At 40.7% G+C, this 20,941-nt stretch overlaps 2 protein-coding genes across 5 annotated transcripts; both read left to right on the top strand.

The window, feature by feature from the left end:
• The first annotated feature begins 74 nt into the window (after window positions 1-74).
• On the top strand, window positions 75-16,781 carry LOC115372505 (ribosomal RNA processing protein 1 homolog A-like). 4 transcript variants are annotated; one of them, XM_030070473.1, is made up of 16 exons: window positions 75-235; window positions 513-595; window positions 1,152-1,209; window positions 1,322-1,407; window positions 3,034-3,095; window positions 3,275-3,404; window positions 4,853-4,917; window positions 5,958-6,148; window positions 6,323-6,414; window positions 7,875-7,972; window positions 8,697-8,716; window positions 8,900-9,052; window positions 10,164-10,227; window positions 12,539-12,594; window positions 13,217-13,472; window positions 16,652-16,781. In XM_030070473.1, the coding sequence occupies exons 1-15, from the start codon at window positions 109-111 to the stop codon at window positions 13,447-13,449; spliced, it is 1,518 nt and encodes a 505-aa protein (XP_029926333.1). In that variant the 5' UTR covers window positions 75-108; the 3' UTR covers window positions 13,450-13,472; window positions 16,652-16,781. The 4 variants fall into 4 exon arrangements, with proteins under 4 accessions (XP_029926333.1, XP_029926332.1, XP_029926335.1 ...); XM_030070472.1 differs by lacking the exon at window positions 16,652-16,781 and having other exon boundaries at window positions 13,217-14,327; XM_030070475.1 differs by lacking the exons at window positions 12,539-12,594; window positions 16,652-16,781 and having other exon boundaries at window positions 13,217-13,359.
• LOC115372514 (urokinase-type plasminogen activator-like) lies at window positions 16,677-20,549 on the top strand. The gene is made up of 11 exons (XM_030070487.1): window positions 16,677-16,811; window positions 17,355-17,460; window positions 17,581-17,647; window positions 17,779-17,932; window positions 18,047-18,129; window positions 18,248-18,289; window positions 18,443-18,626; window positions 18,782-18,930; window positions 19,288-19,428; window positions 19,531-19,685; window positions 19,999-20,549. The coding sequence occupies exons 2-11, from the start codon at window positions 17,413-17,415 to the stop codon at window positions 20,191-20,193; spliced, it is 1,218 nt and encodes a 405-aa protein (XP_029926347.1). The 5' UTR covers window positions 16,677-16,811; window positions 17,355-17,412; the 3' UTR covers window positions 20,194-20,549.
• The last annotated feature ends 392 nt before the right edge of the window (window positions 20,550-20,941 follow it).

The following is a 20,941-nucleotide window of genomic DNA, read 5'->3' on the forward strand; positions in this document are numbered from 1 at the left end:
AACTTTGCGCAACAAACATCCGTTGCGTCATCACCGTGCGCCGGGCCGACGGTAGAGGAAAACGTGCGGGGATATAAAAAATAGGTTTCCACGTGAAGCAGTGGGAACATGGCGACAATACAAGAGGCAGAGGTCCAGTTTGCTCAACGACTGGCCTCCAACGACAAGCCCACCCGGACCAAGGCTTTAAAGAAGCTGAGGAAATACATCAGCGTCAGGTCACAGAATGGCAAAGGTAAGCTAGCGTGCCTGCCGCCGGCGGCTAGTTAGCTAGCTGTGGAGAAGCTAGCTAGCTAACGTTAGCTGAAAAAAAAAAACACCAATAACGTTAACGTTTAATGCTTGAGTACGGGGATAGAAACGGGCCATTAATGAATCGTGAGGTTGTTTGTGGTAGTATAATATTCTCACAATGAACCCAGCCAACAGGTTGTAAATGACTTGCATGCCAGAGTGTGTAACTTATCACAAATGAGGTGCTACAGCTGGAGCCGGTTGTGTCATGTGTGCAGGGGGATTCACTGGAGATGAGCTGCTCAAACTGTGGAAGGGTCTCTTCTACTGCCTCTGGATGCAGGACAAGCCTCTCCTCCAGGTGGGTTGGAAGGGTTTTTAATGTCAGAGCAGCATGATGGCAGCTCTGGGACTGCCGGCTCTGTGAGAGAGAGGTTACAGCATGGACAGGAGCGCAGAAATCCACCTAACACTGACAGGGTTATAGACCTCTGTCAGGTTTTCACCTCATGTCCATGTTGCACTCCTTCACACACAGCAGCCTAGTGTGTGGCACAGACAGGTACACCACATGGGGAAAACCCAGTCCACCTATACTGGTTCACAAACTGGTGCCTGGCATCAAAGATTTACATATTAAAGTTAGTGTTTGCACTGAAGTCTGACTTCTGGTATTGCTGTGTGTCTTTTCCCCTGAAATGGCAAATGAGGTGTGCTGCATTCACACTGACTTGACAGTGTCTTGCTGTTGAGGGAGTGTGGGAGCCTGCACATGTTAAAAAGAAATCTTATTGCATCAATTTTAAACCCCTACTGTGATCATAATAATAATAGCATGTCTTCCTGTACTTTGACACTCATCCCCCCTTCTCTGACTTAATCACTTAATTTATGCAGTCTTTCCTCTTGGTTCACAGGAGGAGCTGTCAAAGCAGATCTCCGGTCTTCTCCACAGCTTCCAGAGTGTTGACAGCCGTAAGTCGCCCATGTTTCATCTCACAGTTTCATGGGTGTGATGACATGAATTACTGAAGTGACTTATTTGCACCTTTTAATAAAAAAGATGGTGTTGTCCCTCTCTCTGCAGAGCTCTTGTATGTGGAAAGTTTCCTGCAGACTTTCAAAAGAGAGTGGACTGGAATTGACAGGCTGCGGATGGACAAATTTTTCCAGGTTGGTTTTAAGAGAAGGAAGATTATTTTCTTGTTTAATTAACATGGCAGTGTGAAAATGAATAACTCAAGTCTTTGAATTGCATGTTGTGAAGTTGCCTGAACAGCCAGTATTTTCACTGTACAGTCCATCCAAATCATTTTATTAATGTTTGCACCATATCAGCCAGTTATGGTTATAGGCAGAAGGTGGTTTTATTCAAGTGAAGCATTGATTATAGCAGTAATCCCCTCGAGCGTGAGTCTCAAGAGATATTTGAAACGGAGGAGTCAGAGTCTGCAGGTTTCCCCGTTGGCACGTGTCAGGCTGCATTCACACAGGATCAGGCACTGTGGCTCCGTGTGGAGGCTACACAGTTGGCCGGCACAGTGTGACGTCTGGTTGTGTTGCAGCAAAAGTTGATTCTGGCTCAACTTTTTCACCTGATACTGCGTTTGTGTTTTTGGAACCCCTGTAGCCTTTAAAATGAATGAGATTCCTTGCGTTTTTGCCACAGTGCCGGATCCTGTCTGAATGCGGCCTCAGTCAGAGAGAAGATAGATAGATAGATAGATATGTACTTTATTGATCCCGAAGGAAATTCTGTGGACTCCGTTGCATACATCCACACAATGACACAGAGAACAAACATATGTACAATAACAATAGTGTACTAAACAGAATAATAATAATATAATAAAGTGACATGTCCAGAAAAAATAAATAGCTAGCCTATAAAATAAAATAAAAACACAACATGAACACACGAGGTAGTCAGATAGTCAGTCTGGTGACTCACCTGGTGGAGTTGAGTTGTTTGGCTCTAGAGGCTGCTCTTACTGTGTTTATGAGTCCAGTCAATGTTTCTCTCTGCCTTTCATGTGTTTGGCATCACCATGGCACCCAGAGTCAAAATAAGCAGCTCTCTCTCAGATATTGTTGCTACAATGTGCATAAGCATCAGATAGTTTAATGTGGAAAAGAAATTTTCTGAGAAGTGCACACCTCGCATGTTTGTATGGTGTGAATGCCTGAAAAAGCGCTTCAGTCCTCTTCCAAGAGAATTGTGATGTGGCTCATTGCTAGTGAGATCGGAACCTGAGCCAACTGCAGGAACTGATCCCAAAACACAAGATTTTCTGGGTAAAGAAGATGGATGTTGACTTTGGATTGCCAGCGGTTGTTAATGCTTGGAAAGTCTCGGAGCACCGAATGAAGAGAAGGCAAACTGCAGTCAGACACCAACATCTCCCCACTTACAGGGAAAAGATAGACCATGTTAGTGTTACTCTGTTATTAGTTTGACAGTTGTATTAATGACACACACTCTGGAAAAAAATCAAATAAAGGCAAAATGTCACCATCAGCCAAATATCTGCACTTAAAAATACTTTTAGGGCTGATGCTGATATTGATATATTGCTTTGTCCCTATAATAATGCAGTGTGAACTTAAGCAATACAAAAATGCCAAAAAGGAAAAATTTCCATCGTTGTTCACACCAAAGAAAAGCAAAGTGTGGTTGTGTCAGGCCACAGTTGTGAAAGTTCTCTGGCATTACAAGGCCTGGTTGGGGGATCTGATGATTGTTTTCAAGATGCTGTGGTTCTCAGAAATCCAATGACCTCTTTTCCATCTCTTTTACAGCTGGTTCGCTTCATGTTCAGACAAACGTTTGAGATGCTGAGGAGGAAACAGTGGGACAGCAGGTAACATTAACATTAACACAATACAGTTTCAGAAAACATTTTCAAATCAAGACTAATAACTGTTATGACAGTGTGCAGACCACAGCATCTCAATGTAGCCGGACGCTGCAGCATCATTTGAATTAGAGGCAGTGTTCATGAGCAGTGGCTGATGGACTGTGTTTGCTGTGTTTCCTCAGCGTGGTGTCCAGGTTTCTGGAGCTGCTGACAGCTCAGGTCCTTCAGAGCGGCAGTGCGGCCCCCATGGGGCTGCAGTACCACATCCTGGACCTTTACATGACGGAGCTGGCCGCTGTGGGCTCAGCCGAGGTACAGCACCATCAGTGGTTCCCCCATCTGGGTCACCTAGCATTTTCAGGTTGTTGTTAGCGTTTGCTGTAGGAGAAATCATGGTTTTTATTTTTCCACAGCACAGAATTACCAGACTATACATGTGTTGATTGGCTTGTTCATCAATACCAGTAAGAGCCTCACCTAAATAACAGAATAGACTCACTGGCTCAAAGTATGAGCAGGCACATTAAAGGATAGTTCTGTAGGATAGTTTTCGACCTACCCTTTGCAGTTTCTTCTTCTCAGCATTCATTTATCTTGAAGTGACACCATGAACTCTATGATTTCTCAGGTCAGAAATTTACAAGACAGAAAAGTTTGTGCCAGCCGATTAGTAGCAGAACGCTGTGGATGTGTCAGGACTCCTGCAGATCCTTAAAGTCTTACAAGGCATTCAATTTGCTCATCTAAAAATAAAGTCTTAATTGGTATTAATGTCTTAAATCAGTCTTTCAGAAGTCTTAAAAATGCTAAGACGTTGGAAGTAGGATTTATAGATAGATAGATGTACTTTATTGATCCCAAACTGGGAAATTCTTACATTACAGCAGCAATGAAAACAATAAATAGAATAAATGCAAAAATATATACAATAAAGACTATATACAGTAAAAAAAAAATATAAACATCTAACAATATGGAATATACAGATGATAAATATGAAATATACAGATGATATTAAATATATAAGATGGTTGCAATAACAGAATGAATGTATATTAACTAAGATATAAATAATATAAATAATAAATAAACAGTTAAGGTGCTGAGTAGTGGAGGACCAGTGTTAAAACTTCACAGCAGAGAGTTGTGAGTCTGTCAGACAAATATGAGGTGTTGTATAGCGTGATGGCTTGTGTGTGATGGCTTGTGGCAGGAATGATTTCCTGTATCCGTCCCTTCGACAGTGGAGCTGTAACAGTCTGTTGGAGAAGGAGCTCTGCTGTGCAAGAAGTTTTTCAAGCGTTAATTGGGAATAAAGGCAGTGGAGTTTCTCACGCAGTTTGTCAGGCAGTGTGTTTCTCACACAGTGAGAAAAACAAAACGAGTCAGTGTATCATTGTAGATGCTGAATGTTAGAAAGCACCGTTGGCATCCTTTTTGTGGCTGGACAACTTCAAGATGTATGATGATGATGTGTAAGAAACACATAACGGTGTTGAGGCTGAAAAGGTGTGGACTGTGTTGAAGACCAGCTAGAAACTGCAGCAGAGCACTAAGTTTCTCCACACTAAAAGTAGCAGTGAGGTTGTGCTATATATGATTATAAATGATACAGGGATCAACATTTTATTACAGCCTGGGTTGAAAAATACAGAAACTAGCCTCTGTTCACTGATGTGGCTCCCGGGGATTCATTCATAGGGAAAGCAACATCATTGTGTTATGTGGTTTACAGATTTTTTTCCCTCTCCTTTCTGCAGCTCACCGCTGATCAGAACTTGGTGTTCATTGATCCATTTTGCAAAACAGCAGCCAAAACCAAGGAGTAAGTTCTCCCCTCACCCTCTCCGCTTTTCCCCCATTAAGCAGCTTCATGCTTACTTGACATCACTATCTTTTTTTTTTTTGTTAAACCAGATCCGTTCTTACAGAGATGACTGAATATAACATGTAAAATACAGCTGTTATGTGGAGTTGCTTGTAGGGAGATGTCTGATAATGTAACATTTAGTGAAGAGATGATTATCCAAGATTTTTTTTTTTCTGCTTACAAACCAGCAGCCAAGTTGTGTCAAACTATTGAATCAGTCAGTTAAAAAAATGAGGCTACACACAGGTCATGTTCAGCATGATATTCCGGTGAAAACCAAACAGGCCCAGATCGCCAAGAAAGGGCACTGTCAGCTCACTTCCAGTTGAAGGCTGTTGAAGCTTGTTAGCAGTCAGAACGCTATCAACACAACGGACAGAAACAACTCGCTGTTTCCCTCTAAACGTAATTCAGAACTAAGTTTAGTGGCATGAGACAAAGATATGCTGATTAGAAAACATATTTATGGTACGTCTGAAACAAACCTAATCTTCAACCAAATACATTTCCCTCTCAGCACAATTGAGAATGCAGTTTAGCTGAAGGGGACACAAACCCGGAAGCAGATTATCTCCAAGGGTCAGAACAGAGCTAAAGTGTGTTGTCATTCCAAATCTGTCTGTGGGAAACCAAAGAGTCCTGAGGTGAATCCTTCCACTAAGATTTCTGACCAGTGAGAGAAAAGTTTGTTCACGACTTTGGACTACTGCTGAAAGTTTGCTGTGTGAACACAAACAAACCAAGAGACAAATGCAACAATTGTATGATTTTAGCTCCTGAATCCGAACAAAGCAAACAAGCTGCATGCATGAAAGCACCGTTAGTCTGCATGTAAAGACGTTTTTACAAGTATTTATTCTTATTTATGGCCTGGTTTTCTTGTAAGTCAGTAGTCAAAGTGAATTGAAAGTGCATTGTTTGACACCTTACAGCGGTGCAGTGCGCCCTCACCTCCACACAGTCACCTTGTAACCTCCTCTGCTCTGCCTCACCAGTCAGACCCTGTTGAGGGCCATCTGCAGCAGCATCTTCAGCACCATTATCGACCAGGCTCCCTTCGCTATTGAAGACCTGATGAAGGAGCTGAAAGCGGCAGACGCCTCCGACTCCGACTCAGGACAGGCTTCTGAAGAAGAGGAGGAGCCGAAAGCTGTCAGCAAGAAGACGACAGGGAAGCAGATGAATGGTAATTGTGTAGATGCAGAGACGTGAGATCAAGAAAATGCTGTTGACATGGACATTTCCTACTCCCATGAATTGTCTGAATGCTGTTAATCTGGGAATATTTGAGTCTGTGTGAACAGAGGCTGTTGTGTTCCTTCACAATAGAAATGAATTATTCTGTCCGATATGTTTGTAGGTACTAATTCAGATGAGGAGGACGACCTTCTTCACCTGGAAGACTCAGACACAGAGCTAGCAGACGACGGGGAGATCGGACCAGTCCTGCAGGTCAGTGTCACCACCTCAGCTCTTTGGTGATTTGCCCTGTTTTTTTCATTACAGGATTTCAGAAATTACAGACACACAGCATTCAGTTTTTCATGTATGCCACTTGGTCTATATTCCACATCGTTAAGTCATTCCCTCTGAAATAAAACAAAAAACAAACACATTTTCAGGTGATGATGGTTGAACAAAATGTAGAAAAATGCACTCTTTTTCTTAATGAAGTCAGGCCTATTTATTGGTTAATAATTCTATGTATTATGCTTACACTGTTTGGTGGAGCATTATACGTTTCCATGAGAGCATAGATTTTTAATTTGGGTGTAGTTAGTGCCATGCTGTGTCTGTTGAGCCAAACTGGATTTTTCCAGGTTTGGGTTTCAGCTGATCTTGTGGAGAGTTTTGATTTTTCTTGATCAACATAGTTTGTTCACACACAGCAAAGCAGTCAGTCTTTTAAAAGTAAGCGTTTTGGCACCTTTTGAGGAGATCCAGCCTGGTAGACGGCTGATAATAGACCACACATACACACATCACCACAACCAGTATAGACAAACAAAAGGTAGTTGAGGCTGTTTTGATGATATCTACATTATTTTGTTTGTTTGTTTTTTAATGACATTTGTTATAAAAATTGCATTTTAATCTTATAAAATTACATTATATTACCATTATTTCCATGACACTATATAGAAGTGTGTAGACAGTAGTTTTCCACTCTTCACCCAAGTGAGAGTGTAATATGACCTTGTATCCTTGTATTGTAGCTGGATTGTTGAATATTACCATATAAGGATTCATTTCCTGTTAGAATAGAATAGATAACTGTTGATGTGTGAACAAGTGCCTCAGTGAGAGGTCGCTGCCCAATGGGGTAAGCTACTCACTCCTTGCAAGTAAAAATTTACTACTCAACTGGGCGTTGTCTGTCTCCTTTGTCAGGAGGTGATCTCAGAATTTTAGTAACAACATTTATCACAAATTATCAGTTGGATTCATTTGATTTTTTTTTCTCATTCTGTCATCTTGCAAACCACTTCAAATTTCAAAATATAATAGAAATTCAGTTAATAAATTCATACATTAATGGAGGGAAACCTAAAGTTCTAGTAGTATCAGATATACCATGTATACTGTCAGTAAAGTTTAGATACAATGAAATCGATAGCTCGAGGCTTGTTTGATTCTGCTCTGTGGCGAGACAGATTGTCATCATTTCTTATTTCATTTGATGTATTTAATCAGATTGTTGGGTGTGAGATATTAGTGATGACTATCTCAGTAGCAGTAGTTGGAGCTGCAAAATGAAGGTTGATTATCAAGTCATTCAGCTTATGTGACTATCAGGCCTTCTCATAAAATGGATAGATGTAATTGCATGGAATGATTAGTTTCTTATCTCTCTGTCTGTGTGTGTGTGTGTGTGTGTGTGTGTGTGTGTGTGTGTGTGTGTGTGTTTGCAGTTTGACTTCGCCAGTCTGGCCGACAAGCTATTTGAGTTGGCCAGTCGGAGCAACACACCCAACCAGAACAGACAGAGACTCTACAAAATCATAAAAGTGTGAGTTTAGCCGTAACACTTCCTTTATCACACACACAAACGCAAATGGTTTCCTGCAGCACCGTATGGTCAAGTTTGACTGAAAAAATGATTTAAAAAAATCCAGTATTCCATTAGTAATCACTGTGTTTTGGGATTACAACAATGTCAAGGACAGTGTCCAGCCGTGCTTTGTGCCGGGCAAAAGAGAGCATGAGAAATGTCGAGCATGTTTAGAGGTATCAGCACATGTCTGTCAGTGGTCAAACCAAAGCCATTGAGAGAAAGCCAAACCACAGCCACTGTCTGCTGGGAGACACAAAAAAGGATGCAGTGCAGTTCACCAAAATTTAAATCTTTGCATTGAACCACAATATTGGCATCCCCAATGCAAAATGTTGATAATTGGCTACATTGACAAGGAAATTTCAAGTGCTTATCTTACATCATTTCCTTTCAAACCATTACTTTTGCATTTCTTTTCTCCCCTGCATGTAATCTCTTGGATTATTCCCCTGACATATTGGACTGAAATGGCAGATAAAAACAATATGATCATTGGTGTGGAAGTGATTTATACATATTTTGATCACATTATTTTCCCATTTCCTGTGGAGATCCCTTGCACACATCGGTATACACCCAGAAATCTTGATTCATACTTTAAGTGGCATTAATGTTTCTTTGCATAAATATAAGATATTTTCCTCTTCTTTCTCTCATTGTGTTTCTCATTTCATCTCAGATTGCGGAACCTCAGTGAAGGTAGGCGCTCTGCTCGCAATTGCATTTTTTTTTTTTTAAACTTAGAAATCAGTCTTTGAAATGAACCGAAATAATCTCATTCATTCATTCATTAATTTTTTTTTTCAAAGTTTCTTTGATTTCTGTTTTTTTTTTTTTTTTTTTTAAGGTCTTAAATTTTTTCTTCTGACTCTTTTCTCTCAGGTATCTTCCCTCAGGATGAATATCCAGAGGAGGTCTCCACAGATGAAGATGATGAAATGTTTGGTAGCAGAAAGAGGATGAAGAGGAAAAGAGGCCTGGCAGAGGAGGAAGAAGGGGAGGGAGGTGGTGGCCCCACAGCCAAGAAAAGGAAAGGTAGCTCAAATCAGCACACATACTTCCCACTGATATGAAAGGTTGTCAAATCCGCCACAGAAATTAGCTAAATGAGTGTTTACCTCATAATCATTTTGTCCGATGATCTTTCCTTTTTACAAAATAAATCAGTCAGCAACCATGTTTTCATGCTCTTACTCTACCTCTGTTACTAATGTGTGAATTGTGACCACTTGTGCTGTGTCCAGCTTATGTGGATTTGAGTAACAATGCAAGCCAGGCCATTAGTATGTGACAGTAAAGTAAGCAAATACACGATATGCCACTAAAGTCGATTAACAGCGGGGTTTTGTTTTGTTGCTTTTGAGAAGGGTTGCAGGCATGTCACAAATCAACCAGTGTAATAAAATAACTTTGCAAATACTTGGCATGTCATTATTTCTAATACTTGTAGTGGACTGATGACTTTCAGTTTAGGCATCAGAAATGAAATGATCCAATTATTCAACATTTTTACAGAAGTTTCAGACTTGAGTCTACCTTAAGAATGAGAAATAACAGAATGAAATACAGGTTTTGTAACTCATATTTTTGTCTCTTAAGAGTTGCCCTTAATGAATTCTGTCTTTCATAATTCTTTTGTCATGCTTGTGTAACAGAGTTAAAAATGCACTGTATTTACAGTTATTTTGGTTGTGAATTTTATCTTATTTACATGTTTTTATTTATTGTTATTTATTGTTATTTTATTTTGGTGAACATTTTATTTTGAAAATTGCCCTTTTTGTCCCTCCTGACATGCCGTACTTTCCGCCGATGTTGGTTGCGCTTTCCTCTCTCCCTCTCACTTTGCCGTCGGGCTGTGATGAGGGTGAGTCCGTGCAGAGATGCCGTCATGCATTTTATGTATTTTTCTTTGAGAAGTTTGAATATTCATGTTGTAACCTTTGGTGCATGTTGATGGCAGCTATTTTGCACTGTTTTTGTTGGAGCATAGGTATTGTAGCCGTTCTTTTGAAGTTTGTTAAAAACTTTTTCGGCGCCATTTTGTGCCGCGTTAAACTAACCAGTGTAAGGCGGCAAGTGCGCCGCTGCGGCGGTTTGGTGAAATGATTTTTAAATGTGAATTTTATTGTTTTGCATGTCGTAGGAGTGGATGTGTGGAGAAAGAAGGGGCCCAGGAGTAAAATTTGTTTTATTATTGCCTCCTGCAGGTATGTTATTTTGAGTTTTGGTTGATGTATTTTTTTTGTATTACTCGGTAGTGCCTATTTTCCAATAGTATGTGTCTGCAGACCCGGAGACTGCAGATTCAGGCCCGCAGTTTTGAGACCCGCAGTTCTAGGCCCCTCGCAGCGACACCTACTGGACTGGACCCGCAGTACAGGACCCGCAGTTCTAGGCCCCTCGCGGCGCCACCTACTGGACTGGACCCGCAGTACAGGACCCGCAGTTCTAGGCCCCTCGCGGCGCCACCTACTGGACTGGACCCGCAGTACAGGACACGCAGTTCTAGGCCCCTCGTTTTTCCGCGACAGCGCCACCTACTGGATGACTGCAAAACTGCAAGAATTTCCCTCGGGAATCAGTAAAGGAGAAGCTTTGAAGGTTTATTACACCTTCAATTCTAACAGTTTAAATGTTTATTGTACCCCAATACTGCACTGGTTTAACGTTTATCACACCAAAATACTACATACTAACAATTGATTAAAGGTTTGTTACACCTCAATATGTTTTCGCATGCACGCATATGCACAACAGGAGCAGGAACAGGAGCCTGTGTGATTCCCCTGACTTTTTTTCATTGCTCTTATGTGTACAGGCACACTCATGCAAAGCCGTGCGTGCACGCACATATGCGTGCATGCACTGTCTTGCGTGCACGCGCATGGACAAGCCGGGGAAACAGGCCAGGGATCTTGTGATTCTAACGTTTTTTTTTCATGAGCGTAGCCAGACATTTTTCTCTGCAGTTGCTTTGTAGTTGCTATACAACTGTACGGAGTTGTTTGACAGTTTACTACAATGCCAATTAAACAGCATAAATAAGGATATGGATGTCATTATTGGCTTGTTCATTGGAATCAGAGCCGTCTCGGAGATATGCACACGCACCAGATAAACATTATGTTGTAGGCCTAGGCCTGGCAAAATCAATTTGACGTTCATTGTTGATAATTTAACTGCTGGTATATAGGCCGCTTTTTCAAGCTATCTTAGCGTCTGTGTTGCTTGGCAACCGTTCTGTCCACTCTATCTTGCTTGGTGGAAGAATGAGTAGTTCTCAATTTTATTGTGGCATTATTACCAATAAATTATTGATTTTTTTTTTTCTTGTGTGATTATTTTATGGGCTATATGGAGGGTAACCGTTTTATAAAAGCAATAAGTCCCTTGAAGCAGTGGGTTACAGTGATTTTACAACGGCAAAACGCTCCTCAGCCGTTGTGAAATCACTGTAACCCACTGCTTCTCGGGGCTTATTGCTTAAATTGAGAAGTATTTACTCTTCCACCAAGCAATAGCGTGCAATCCAGCAAGAAAGTGGGCAGAATGGTTGCCAAGCAACACAGACGCTGAGATCGGGTGAAAATCTCTTTGTTCTCCTCACACCAGCTCTGAAAGCAGCGAACAGACCACAGAGTTTGTTTCACAGTCACCACTTCATTTCTTGCAATAAATAAATAAATAATGCACCAGAGTTAATATTGTGGGTGATGGGCAACCCATGTCACACTGGGATAATAATAGTAAAATAATCTTATTACCTGTTAGTATGTTGACAAAGTTTCAGCATATGTTTTTTTCCACAAATTGTAATTAGTAGTATATGATACAAACAGGCATGTAAAGGGTTAATATTTGATTAAGTAATGATTTAAAATAATTAACAACATTTTAATAAATAGAATGGAACGAAAAACCCTGGAAAAAATGATTTTTAAAAATCATAATTTTATGAAAGGGTAGATGCTTGACCATTTTTTTGGTCAAAGGGTGGGATTCGGAACTTTTCCTTTGGGTAAACAAGGGTTAATTTCACACTGCAGTCAGTTTACATTGTAATGCTTTATTATTCTACTTTTCAATATTTTTTTGAACCTCAACAGAGAGCTACACAATTTTAAAACATCACTAAGGCCATTCCATAACTTGGCTCCACGTTGAATCCTTGCACTCCGATCGTCTGTCATTACTTGTCTCCGATTAAATAGGTGGCGCTGTCGCGGAAAAACGAGGGGCCTAGAACTGCAGGTCCAGGACCGCGGTGCAGTTTTACAATCGTCCAGACCAGTAGGTGTCGCTGTCGCGGAAAAACGAGGGGCGTAGAACTGCGGGTCCTGTACTGCGGGTCCAGTCCAGTAGGTGTCGCTGCGAGGGGCCTAGAACTGCGGGTCCCAAAACTGCGGGCCTGAATCTGCAGTCTCCGGGTCTGCAGACACATGCTCCTCGTCTGGTCACCTCGGGGCTGACAAGTGTCCCTGTCACAGCTGATATAATGTATAATATATATGCTTACAGGGGTCTGGAGGTGGGATTTGTGGATATGTTTAAGTCTACAGTTGTGCGCAAACGTGGTACGTGTCGCTCACTCTTGCAACGTTGAAGGGAAGTAACTTACTAACACCAAACTCCCTTTAAAAATGCGACAGTTATGGCTGACCTTGTTTATTTGCTGAGGTACAATCCTGTTATAATATGACTTAAGTAATTTTATTGGTTGATGAGAAGTCGTTCTTTAATTCGGCACACACATGACCAAGCAAGTAGCACAATAATGTAATAAAATGTTAATTGCTCACATTGCTCCCTACTGTTCACAGTAGCACTTACTGGTTGGGTGGAAGAAGTTTGTGGGGAAAAAGGCAAAGGTAGTATTATGTAGGTAAGGACTGATTGGTATATTTGATTTATATCTCCTGGAATATTATATTGCAACAATTAAGAAAAGGTCCAAGGTCAGGCTGTCCCAAGTGAGTAACTTTGCTGACAAGCTAGCCAAAAATAAAATGCTGAGGCAAACCAGGAGAGAATCAACCAGCTCAGCTCTCTGGAGCCCTCTTTTAAAAATGTTACAGGTCTAGACAGCTTTAGACTTGTTTTCGTGTCTGTGAAACCTGCCCAATGTATATTGAATTGGTGGTTGTGTATGTCGGAAGAATGAAGTTGATGACATATGCTTTACTGTGTCCTCCACAGGCAACTTTGACAGAGCAATTGATCTCCTCAGTTGGAAGCAGAGCAGCCCACAGTCTGTGCAGAGGGGCAGGCGAAGCAGCTGCAGTCACAGAAGGTGCCAGGGGGAGGAGGACCAGTTCCGCTGTGAAGGATCAGAGGAGAAGGATGAGGGCTGCAGATGGCTGGCTTTCTGGATAACTTCCGCTGGCCGGAGTGTGAATGCATCGACTGGGGGGAGAGGAGGAATGCCGTAGCCTCTGTTGTTGCAGGGGTTTTGGTCAGTGGTCTAGGGAAAGAGTGTGTATGTTTGTGACAGTCGGTGTTTGGTGCTACGCTTTACCTATTGCACAGTGAAGTGTTTTTTTTTTTTTTTGTGTGTGTGTAACCGACTGACAGCTATGAGCTCTCCCAGTCACTCAGTTGACAAGTCATTTTAAAAATTTTGAGTCAGGTACAGCCCCACTCTCATTATTCATCCATTCATCTTCATTGGGAGGACACTAATGCTTCAGGTCTTTTCTTCACAATACCCACATAAACACAAGATTGATGCATAAAGACAGGTACAGGCTAAAGCAACTTTTGGACTTTTTTTGAATGAACCTGCCGGGTTTCGACAGGTACCAACCAGGTCGAATTTGGGCTGACTTCAAACTCTGCACTGTGCAGAAAGATTGGCTGCTGCCTCGCTACTCAATTTACTCATTGAAATGCATTGTGAACTTAAACCATACTAAAGTATCAAAGGACTGCTGCTCTCTTCGTTTAGCAACATACTTTCCATTTTCAGCAATTAAAAAAAGTGTCTCCATATTTACTGGTGTTAGATTTTTGGTTATTATTATTATTGGTTATAGATATTAGCAGTTAAATACATCTCCAAAAGTCACAACACAGTATTATTGATGGGAAGTTTCTGCAAATTTGAATCCTGATGGAAACTTTTTTCATTTCAAATGCTTTATTATTCATCACGAGCTTCTCTGACTACACAATATATTTGGAGAAATGTCTGTGTACCGTTTTCTTTTTAATTCACAAGTTGAAGTCACCCCCAAGTGTCAACATGCTTTGTGAAATGGACCTTTTCCAGTATTAGAGTTAACATAAAATTATTTTCTTAATAGGTTTGTCCATGTGTCCAGTGCATTATTGTTCACTATGATTTTCTCTGTCACAGTTAATTTAGATATTTTACTGTGTCACCTCTGGAATATTACAAGCTCTAGTCATTGATGACAGTACTGATGGATTGTTCCACATACTTGAGACTTCAAACCACATTTTCTCAACAGGTTTTCTCATACTTCCAGTGACTCATTATTCACCTCTTTACTCTCAGATGACAGAGAGGGTCTTGGTGAATAATAAACCACTAGAAGTATGAACAAATCAGTAAGGGAAGGCTTTTTATGATGATCAAATTTGTTAGTATTGTGGTGCTGCAGTTACAATAGAGTATTGAGGCTGAGATCAACATGTCATTCAAGCAAAAAATGACTGTTATAAAATTAAATGCATTATGAACTTAGACCATACTAAAATATCAAAGTACTGCTGCTCTCTTTGTTAAGCAACATGCTTTATGTTTTCCATCATTCAGCAATTACAAAAAAATTGTCTCCATGTTTATTAGATGTTAGTGGTTAAATGCACCCCCAAAAGTCACAAGACAGTGTTGCTGATTGAATGAATCTGCAAATTCGAGACCTTTTCCCCTTTAGATTTTCCCGTAATTCCAGTGGATTATTATTCACCATGACACCATGACATCACAGTATTTTCACAGAAATGCCTATGTGCCACTTCTGAAAATTAAGTCACATCCAAGGGTCAACAAAATGAAATGGTGTGCGTGTGTGCGTGCGTGCGTGCGTGCGTGTGTGTGTGTGTGTGAGTAATTGATTCCTCATACTGACACATACGCAGAAGTTACATTTTACATTTACACTGTAAGCATTTAGCTTAGTGACTTGTAGTGAATACAACACCAGTGCATAGTTGAGGAAGTTCAACATTACATGCAGCTCATCATGGACTGCAAAGGTCAATGTTCCTGTGACCCTGAAATCAGCATACAGGTGAAAAAAGAAAAGCAATTCTCTCTTCTTTTTTTTGCAACTTAAAAGAACATAATAAGACTAGTTAAAGAGAAAGATATGAAAGAAAACCTATGACTCAGGCTGGAGAGGTGATATGAGGTACTACTTGTCAAAATAAATAAATTGATTGCTTTTTGTTATTTTGTGTCATGCTGAGTAGGTCCACATACATGAACAACAAGCCTGGGTGGAGGAGAGGGTTGCACTTTAACAGAGTGATTTTTAGTGAAGTGCTAAACCCAATATCCAATATTCAAAAAGTTGAAAAGGTAACACACCCCGGTACATCAAGTCAAGGAGGACAAGATATTCACAGTCACATAACAGAGTCTCTCGACTCGATGGACTGAGATGTGCTTCCTTTTACACTTTATGACTAACAAGCCTGTTTTACATTTTTACTTCAGCAAAAACTTCTCCCATCCCCAGAACTCTTCACAAAAGAATAAAGTCCAGTTATTGCCTACTGTTAGAGAGAGAGAGGTGCTGGTACCAGTTTTGTCAAGATGCTAAATGATGAGGCCACACGTATGGTTATTATTTCAGCATCCCTTTGATGTTAAAAAACAGGGGTTTGTCATTAATGCTCATTGTTTTGGCAGAAGTTGTCAGCCTCAGCACTTATATTATATTCAGCTTGTTCAATGTGCAGCTGTCAAAGCCAAATTTTGTGATTCTGTGATTTCCTTTCCTCCTGAATTAAATCTGTTCAACTTTCTGATTCAGGTGTAAAGATGTTTGAGATACTACACTCACCCTAACGTATTTGATAAAAACTACTATCTTTATATATTTTGGTGACAGCCTAAGATCTAAAAAGCAAAAAGGACACATTTATTCCCACTGCAGTTAGATTTAATTTGCACATGACATGATGTAGCTTTTCATGCCTCTCAGTAGTTTGTTGTGATGAGCAACTTTTTATTGCATTTCATCACACTATCAGTGTGATGAAGATTGTTCAGTCTGAAAAACTGACCACACAGTACATACATCGGTCCATATAGTGGCTATTATGGTGCCCTGCATTTTAGTTGATTTAGTACTATCTTTATTTATTTATTTATTTATTTAATTGTGACTGCAAACCTTGTCTGTAAACAAAATTTCCCTTTTGAGGCAATTAAATGGAATTAAGTTGAATGCCTCAGTATATGAACCTCTATCAGCCCCCCTGCCTTTGGGATCTGCACCAAACTTTATTACCATATTTAGATTATTTCTTACAAGATTTTTTTTTACTATGTAAGGGTATTTTTGTATGCGCGTATGTGTCACAAAACATGACATATTCACTTATGACGGACATTCTGACACATTGTGGCTTAAACCCCTCCCTCTTATCTTTTATAAGGGAGGCAACATGACAAGGCTAGACAAAGACAATCAACGCTCACAGCTAAGGAGGAACTAAGTCACGGGGTCATACCTAGACCAGAGCATATCACTTCATCACGTCAACGGGAAGAGCAACAAGGTCCTGCTGCACCACAATCTCAGGTTTGGGCTGTAAGGTAAAGAAGAAAATCTCTCAATGTTTCCAACACAGGAATGAGTTGCACACTGACATATGAATTTGATATAACTATAAAAGGTGTTAAAGGTGTCATTTATAACTTATTTTGTGAATGCCGTGTGAGTAGTGTGAGTGAAATCTGAGCCTGATATTTTGATGATAAAATAGATGTAACTTACTATCTGTAGACAGAGCAAAGGAGATAAAGTGAAGTGTCAATTCTATGCAATCATCAAAAACCCTATGTTGATACTGCACTCACTGCACAGATGATTGTAGATTCTTTACAATGAAGTATGCACAGACTGAGCGCTTAACTCTATTGCTCTAGTGCTTACACAGTTAATGCAAATGCTAACAGCATGAAGACAGTCACTCTTGTGTCTGCTGAAGTCACACATGTTTCTTTTCATGTATGTAACTGTATCTGTGTGTGTGCTGGAGATAACCTCTACATAAGGCACAAGGATGCTTTCACTTTGCTCTGTGGGAAATGCAGGTTTGTTGTTTTCCATTTCTGTAAATTGTTCTCCTATTTCAGTCCATCAACAGACAGACAGAAGCATCCCCTATAAGGAGAAGAGGAACCAGAAAAGAAGATGAAGCTGTTTGTCATTCTAGCACTTGTAGTAATCTGTAGCAACACGGTAAGAACAATCAGAGGAAATAACTTTGGGTTTCATTCAGCTTTTACTTCACATCCCAGCAGGCTAGACGCTAGACCGATGACAAACACGTCTGAAGAAATTTGTCTGTCCTCCTCTCAGGTGTCTGCAAGGAACTTGTCCCGTAGAAAGCCCTCATGGCCGCACAGCACATGCGACACTCATAGAGGTATGGAGCCTGTGGACCGACTGCACAATCATGCCATATTTGACTTTTTCAAATCCAGTCTGTATATCCAGTTTGTGTATTTAAGCACGCACTTTGTTTGCAACTGCATCATTCTTCTCATGCCTCCGCAGTGCGACCATCAGCGAGGATGTGCCTGTTGGAGGATGGGACAAGCTACAGGGGCTCTGTCTCTGTGTCGGCATACGGCCACAGGTGCCTCAGATGGTTCAAGTTTGAATGGACCTGGGGGGCCGCAAAAGGACTGGGCCCTCACAATTACTGCAGGTATTCTGTCAAAGCCACATGCCTGCACCCAACCACCTTGCACCTTGCAGCAAACATAGCAGCAAAAGGTATCATGCAGCTCATATCAAGTATTTTCATATAAATTGATGCTAGGAATCCTGACCAGAGCTTGACGCCATGGTGCCGAGTCAAAAGAGGAACAAGGATTGTGAGAGAATTGTGCAACATTCCTAAATGTAAGATTGAGACTGGTTTCACAATTATTCATTAAACCTGATCTGTTAATTCAGCATGCCAATGTTATCCTTCTCCCACGCTGTCAGATTAACTCCATCTGTTTTCATTTCAATACAGGTCCCGTTCCAAAACCTCCTGTCCCGCCAGCTGTGGATACAGGTAGGCTCTTTGTTGTAAGCAGATTTTAAAAGAGAAAACTTCTTAATGATGACTTCCTGCAGGGTGTAGAGGATCTTCCACTCCTTTGTTTCTCCTACATAATCCTGTCAGTTAGACAGAATCAACTCTCACTGACTTTGTGTGTCCCTGCAGAGCTGACATGTGGCGAGATGCCATCACAGAAGATAAATAAGATAGTGGGTGGTACTATGACATCCATAGAGTCCCAGCCATGGGTGGCAGCCATCTTTTGGCACCATGATTTCTGGTGTGGAGGCTCGCTCATCGCACCTTCTTGGGTTCTTACTGCTGCACACTGTTTGCAGAATGATGATGGGTGAGAGAGACACACTCGTGCATACAAAAAATACTGAACATGTTCATTTCCTTCACTGTGTTCTGATACTTTAATGGCATTTGGTCTTGTGTGTGTATATGTTGTTATGGTTTCTATGTATATGAACCCCCGTGTGCGTCAAATGTGTGTATCAGTACGGTCATCAACGTCCGGCATCTGTCTGTATACCTGGGGAAAAGTAACATCAGAGTCACTGACGTTGACCGGGAGCAGAAGTTCACCGTGGAACAAATGATCATACATCCCAAGTACAAGGACCTTCGACCCTTCAACAATGACATCGGTGTGCATATGCATGTGTGTGTGTGTGTGTGTGTGTGTGCTAGGTCACAGAGGAGCAGAATTTGGCTGGTCATTTTAAACAAAATCAATTTTCCTTAAATCTTTACAAAAAAAAAATCTTTACCTTCATATTGATATTGTGACAGTGTTGTAGGGATTGCAACTGGCACCTTTATTAGATGTGATAAAACAAGAGTATTTACACACAAGACATTTTTAATAAATACTAATAGTCATTAGTATTGTGCACATGATCAGCAAGCAGGAAGAGACAAATAGGGGAACAGCAAAACAGTCTTATTAAGTTCAGAAAATTGCTTCCCTTTACTGCAATGCAACCTTTATTTCTCTATTTCAGCGCTGTTGAAGATCAAGAGTCAGGATGGCAAATCTGCAGTGCGGACACCGTCTGTGCGGACAGTTTGCCTTCCTCCACATCTCACCATGCTTCCTCCAGGAGTTGAATGCAGCATCGCAGGATTCGGCAAGGAAAGTGACAGTATGTAATCTTTTCAGCCCCAACAAATTTTCATGTCAGACTAATGGCTGGTCTCTTAGCTGCTCATAGGACTCTAACAACGGATATTGTGTCCCCCTGCAGGTTATTATGCACCAAGCTCCTCTAACTTCCTGAAGCAGGCAAAGGTGACGCTGCTCTCTGAGAGCGTCTGCAAACGTGATCCTTTTTATGCCAAAAATGTGACCAGCAACATGTTCTGTGCCGCGAGCCCTACCTGGAGCACTGATTCCTGCCAGGTGAGTACTGGAAAAAAGTTTGTTTGTGTCGGCCCATGCCCTATGTTGAACGGACAGCATAATCAGGGTGTTTCCTTGCCTGTTTTTCCACCATGCCAACCATAGATTTCTGGGAAAATGCTTAATACCTGGAATTTTTAGAGGATAAAAAAATAGTATAGATACTGAGCTGTCCTTGTGGCTCATTTGGCTAAGACACTGCAACATGATGAATTCAAACCTTGCCAGGGCTTTTGCTTGTCTTTATTTGATCAACAACATTGATGGTATAACACTCCAGAAACGTGCTGACAGTCGTGTCCTCTCCTCACAGGGTGACTCTGGCGGTCCCTTGATGTGTGAAGTTTCGGGCCGGATGTTTGTGTTCGGGGTGGTGAGCTGGGGCGAAGGCTGTGCCAAGCAGGACAAACCAGGAGTTTACACACGCGTCACCAACTACAACAACTGGATCGCAGAGAAAACCGGCCTCCCTGCCTATACAGCAGGAGTCATGTATCCCCAAAAGTGATGCTTTGAAAAAAAAAGAAAAAAAAACTAGTGATCAGAGGCTTATTTTAATTTAATATCCATATTTATGCAATACTGTATGTAGGCTACAGTTGATGCCACACCAACTTCAGAGTGCACAGAGTAGCAGCTGATGGGCATCACTATTTAACAGTGTTTTCAGAATGGGTATTTACTTTTATTTAATTTAATATTTAATAAATTCATATTTTGGATTCCTGTTGTTTTTTTTTTTTACATTTATTTTTATATTTCATTCTTTTTGATAAGATTGTTTGGGACATAACATTTGATAATAAATTATTAAACAATTATTTTATACATGATTTTCTATCTTTTCTACTTGTTGGAGGCTGCCATTACTGTTGAGCTTAATCGAAAATAAAATTTGATCATTATAATAAATGTCATTATTTGTTTTCATTCCGATGCCCTCTCTCTCTCTCTCTCTCTCTCTCTCTCTCTCTCTCTCTCTCTCTCTCTCTCTCTCTCTCTCTCTCTCTCTCTCACTCTCGTTTCTTGCCTGCTGTGGGGATGAAGTAGCAGCTAGTAGCAGAGAAATGAATGATGAATAAATCTAAATGACTCTAATAGAGTGTGATTGCTACAGAAATCATTTAAAACAGATATGTCCACCTGCAAAAGCTGAAGGACATTTGAATTTTGCAGCAGTTTGATAAAAATTGAAAAAGAGACACACTTTATATTTAAAAAAAAAAGAAAAGAAAAGAAAAAAGAAAGTAAATGTG

Source organism: Myripristis murdjan, chromosome 15 (genome assembly GCF_902150065.1).
Source record: "Myripristis murdjan chromosome 15, fMyrMur1.1, whole genome shotgun sequence".
Lineage (NCBI taxonomy): Eukaryota > Metazoa > Chordata > Actinopteri > Holocentriformes > Holocentridae > Myripristis > Myripristis murdjan.

What these genes read in the sequence shown, in the direction of transcription:
- LOC115372505 (XM_030070473.1), top strand. Translation starts at nt 109, where the DNA reads ATGGCGACAATACAAGAGGCAGAGGTCCAGTTTGCTCAACGACTGGCC. An exon ending in CAGGTCACAGAATGGCAAAG is followed by an intron (nt 236 to 512) that starts GTAAGCTAGCGT and finishes TCATGTGTGCAG; the next exon opens with GGGGATTCACTGGAGATGAG. An exon ending in CTTCCAGAGTGTTGACAGCC is followed by an intron (nt 1,210 to 1,321) that starts GTAAGTCGCCCA and finishes CTCTCTCTGCAG; the next exon opens with AGCTCTTGTATGTGGAAAGT.
- LOC115372514 (XM_030070487.1), top strand. Translation starts at nt 17,413, where the DNA reads ATGAAGCTGTTTGTCATTCTAGCACTTGTAGTAATCTGTAGCAACACG. An exon ending in GGCCCTCACAATTACTGCAG is followed by an intron (nt 17,933 to 18,046) that starts GTATTCTGTCAA and finishes AATTGATGCTAG; the next exon opens with GAATCCTGACCAGAGCTTGA. An exon ending in GGAGCACTGATTCCTGCCAG is followed by an intron (nt 19,686 to 19,998) that starts GTGAGTACTGGA and finishes CTCTCCTCACAG; the next exon opens with GGTGACTCTGGCGGTCCCTT.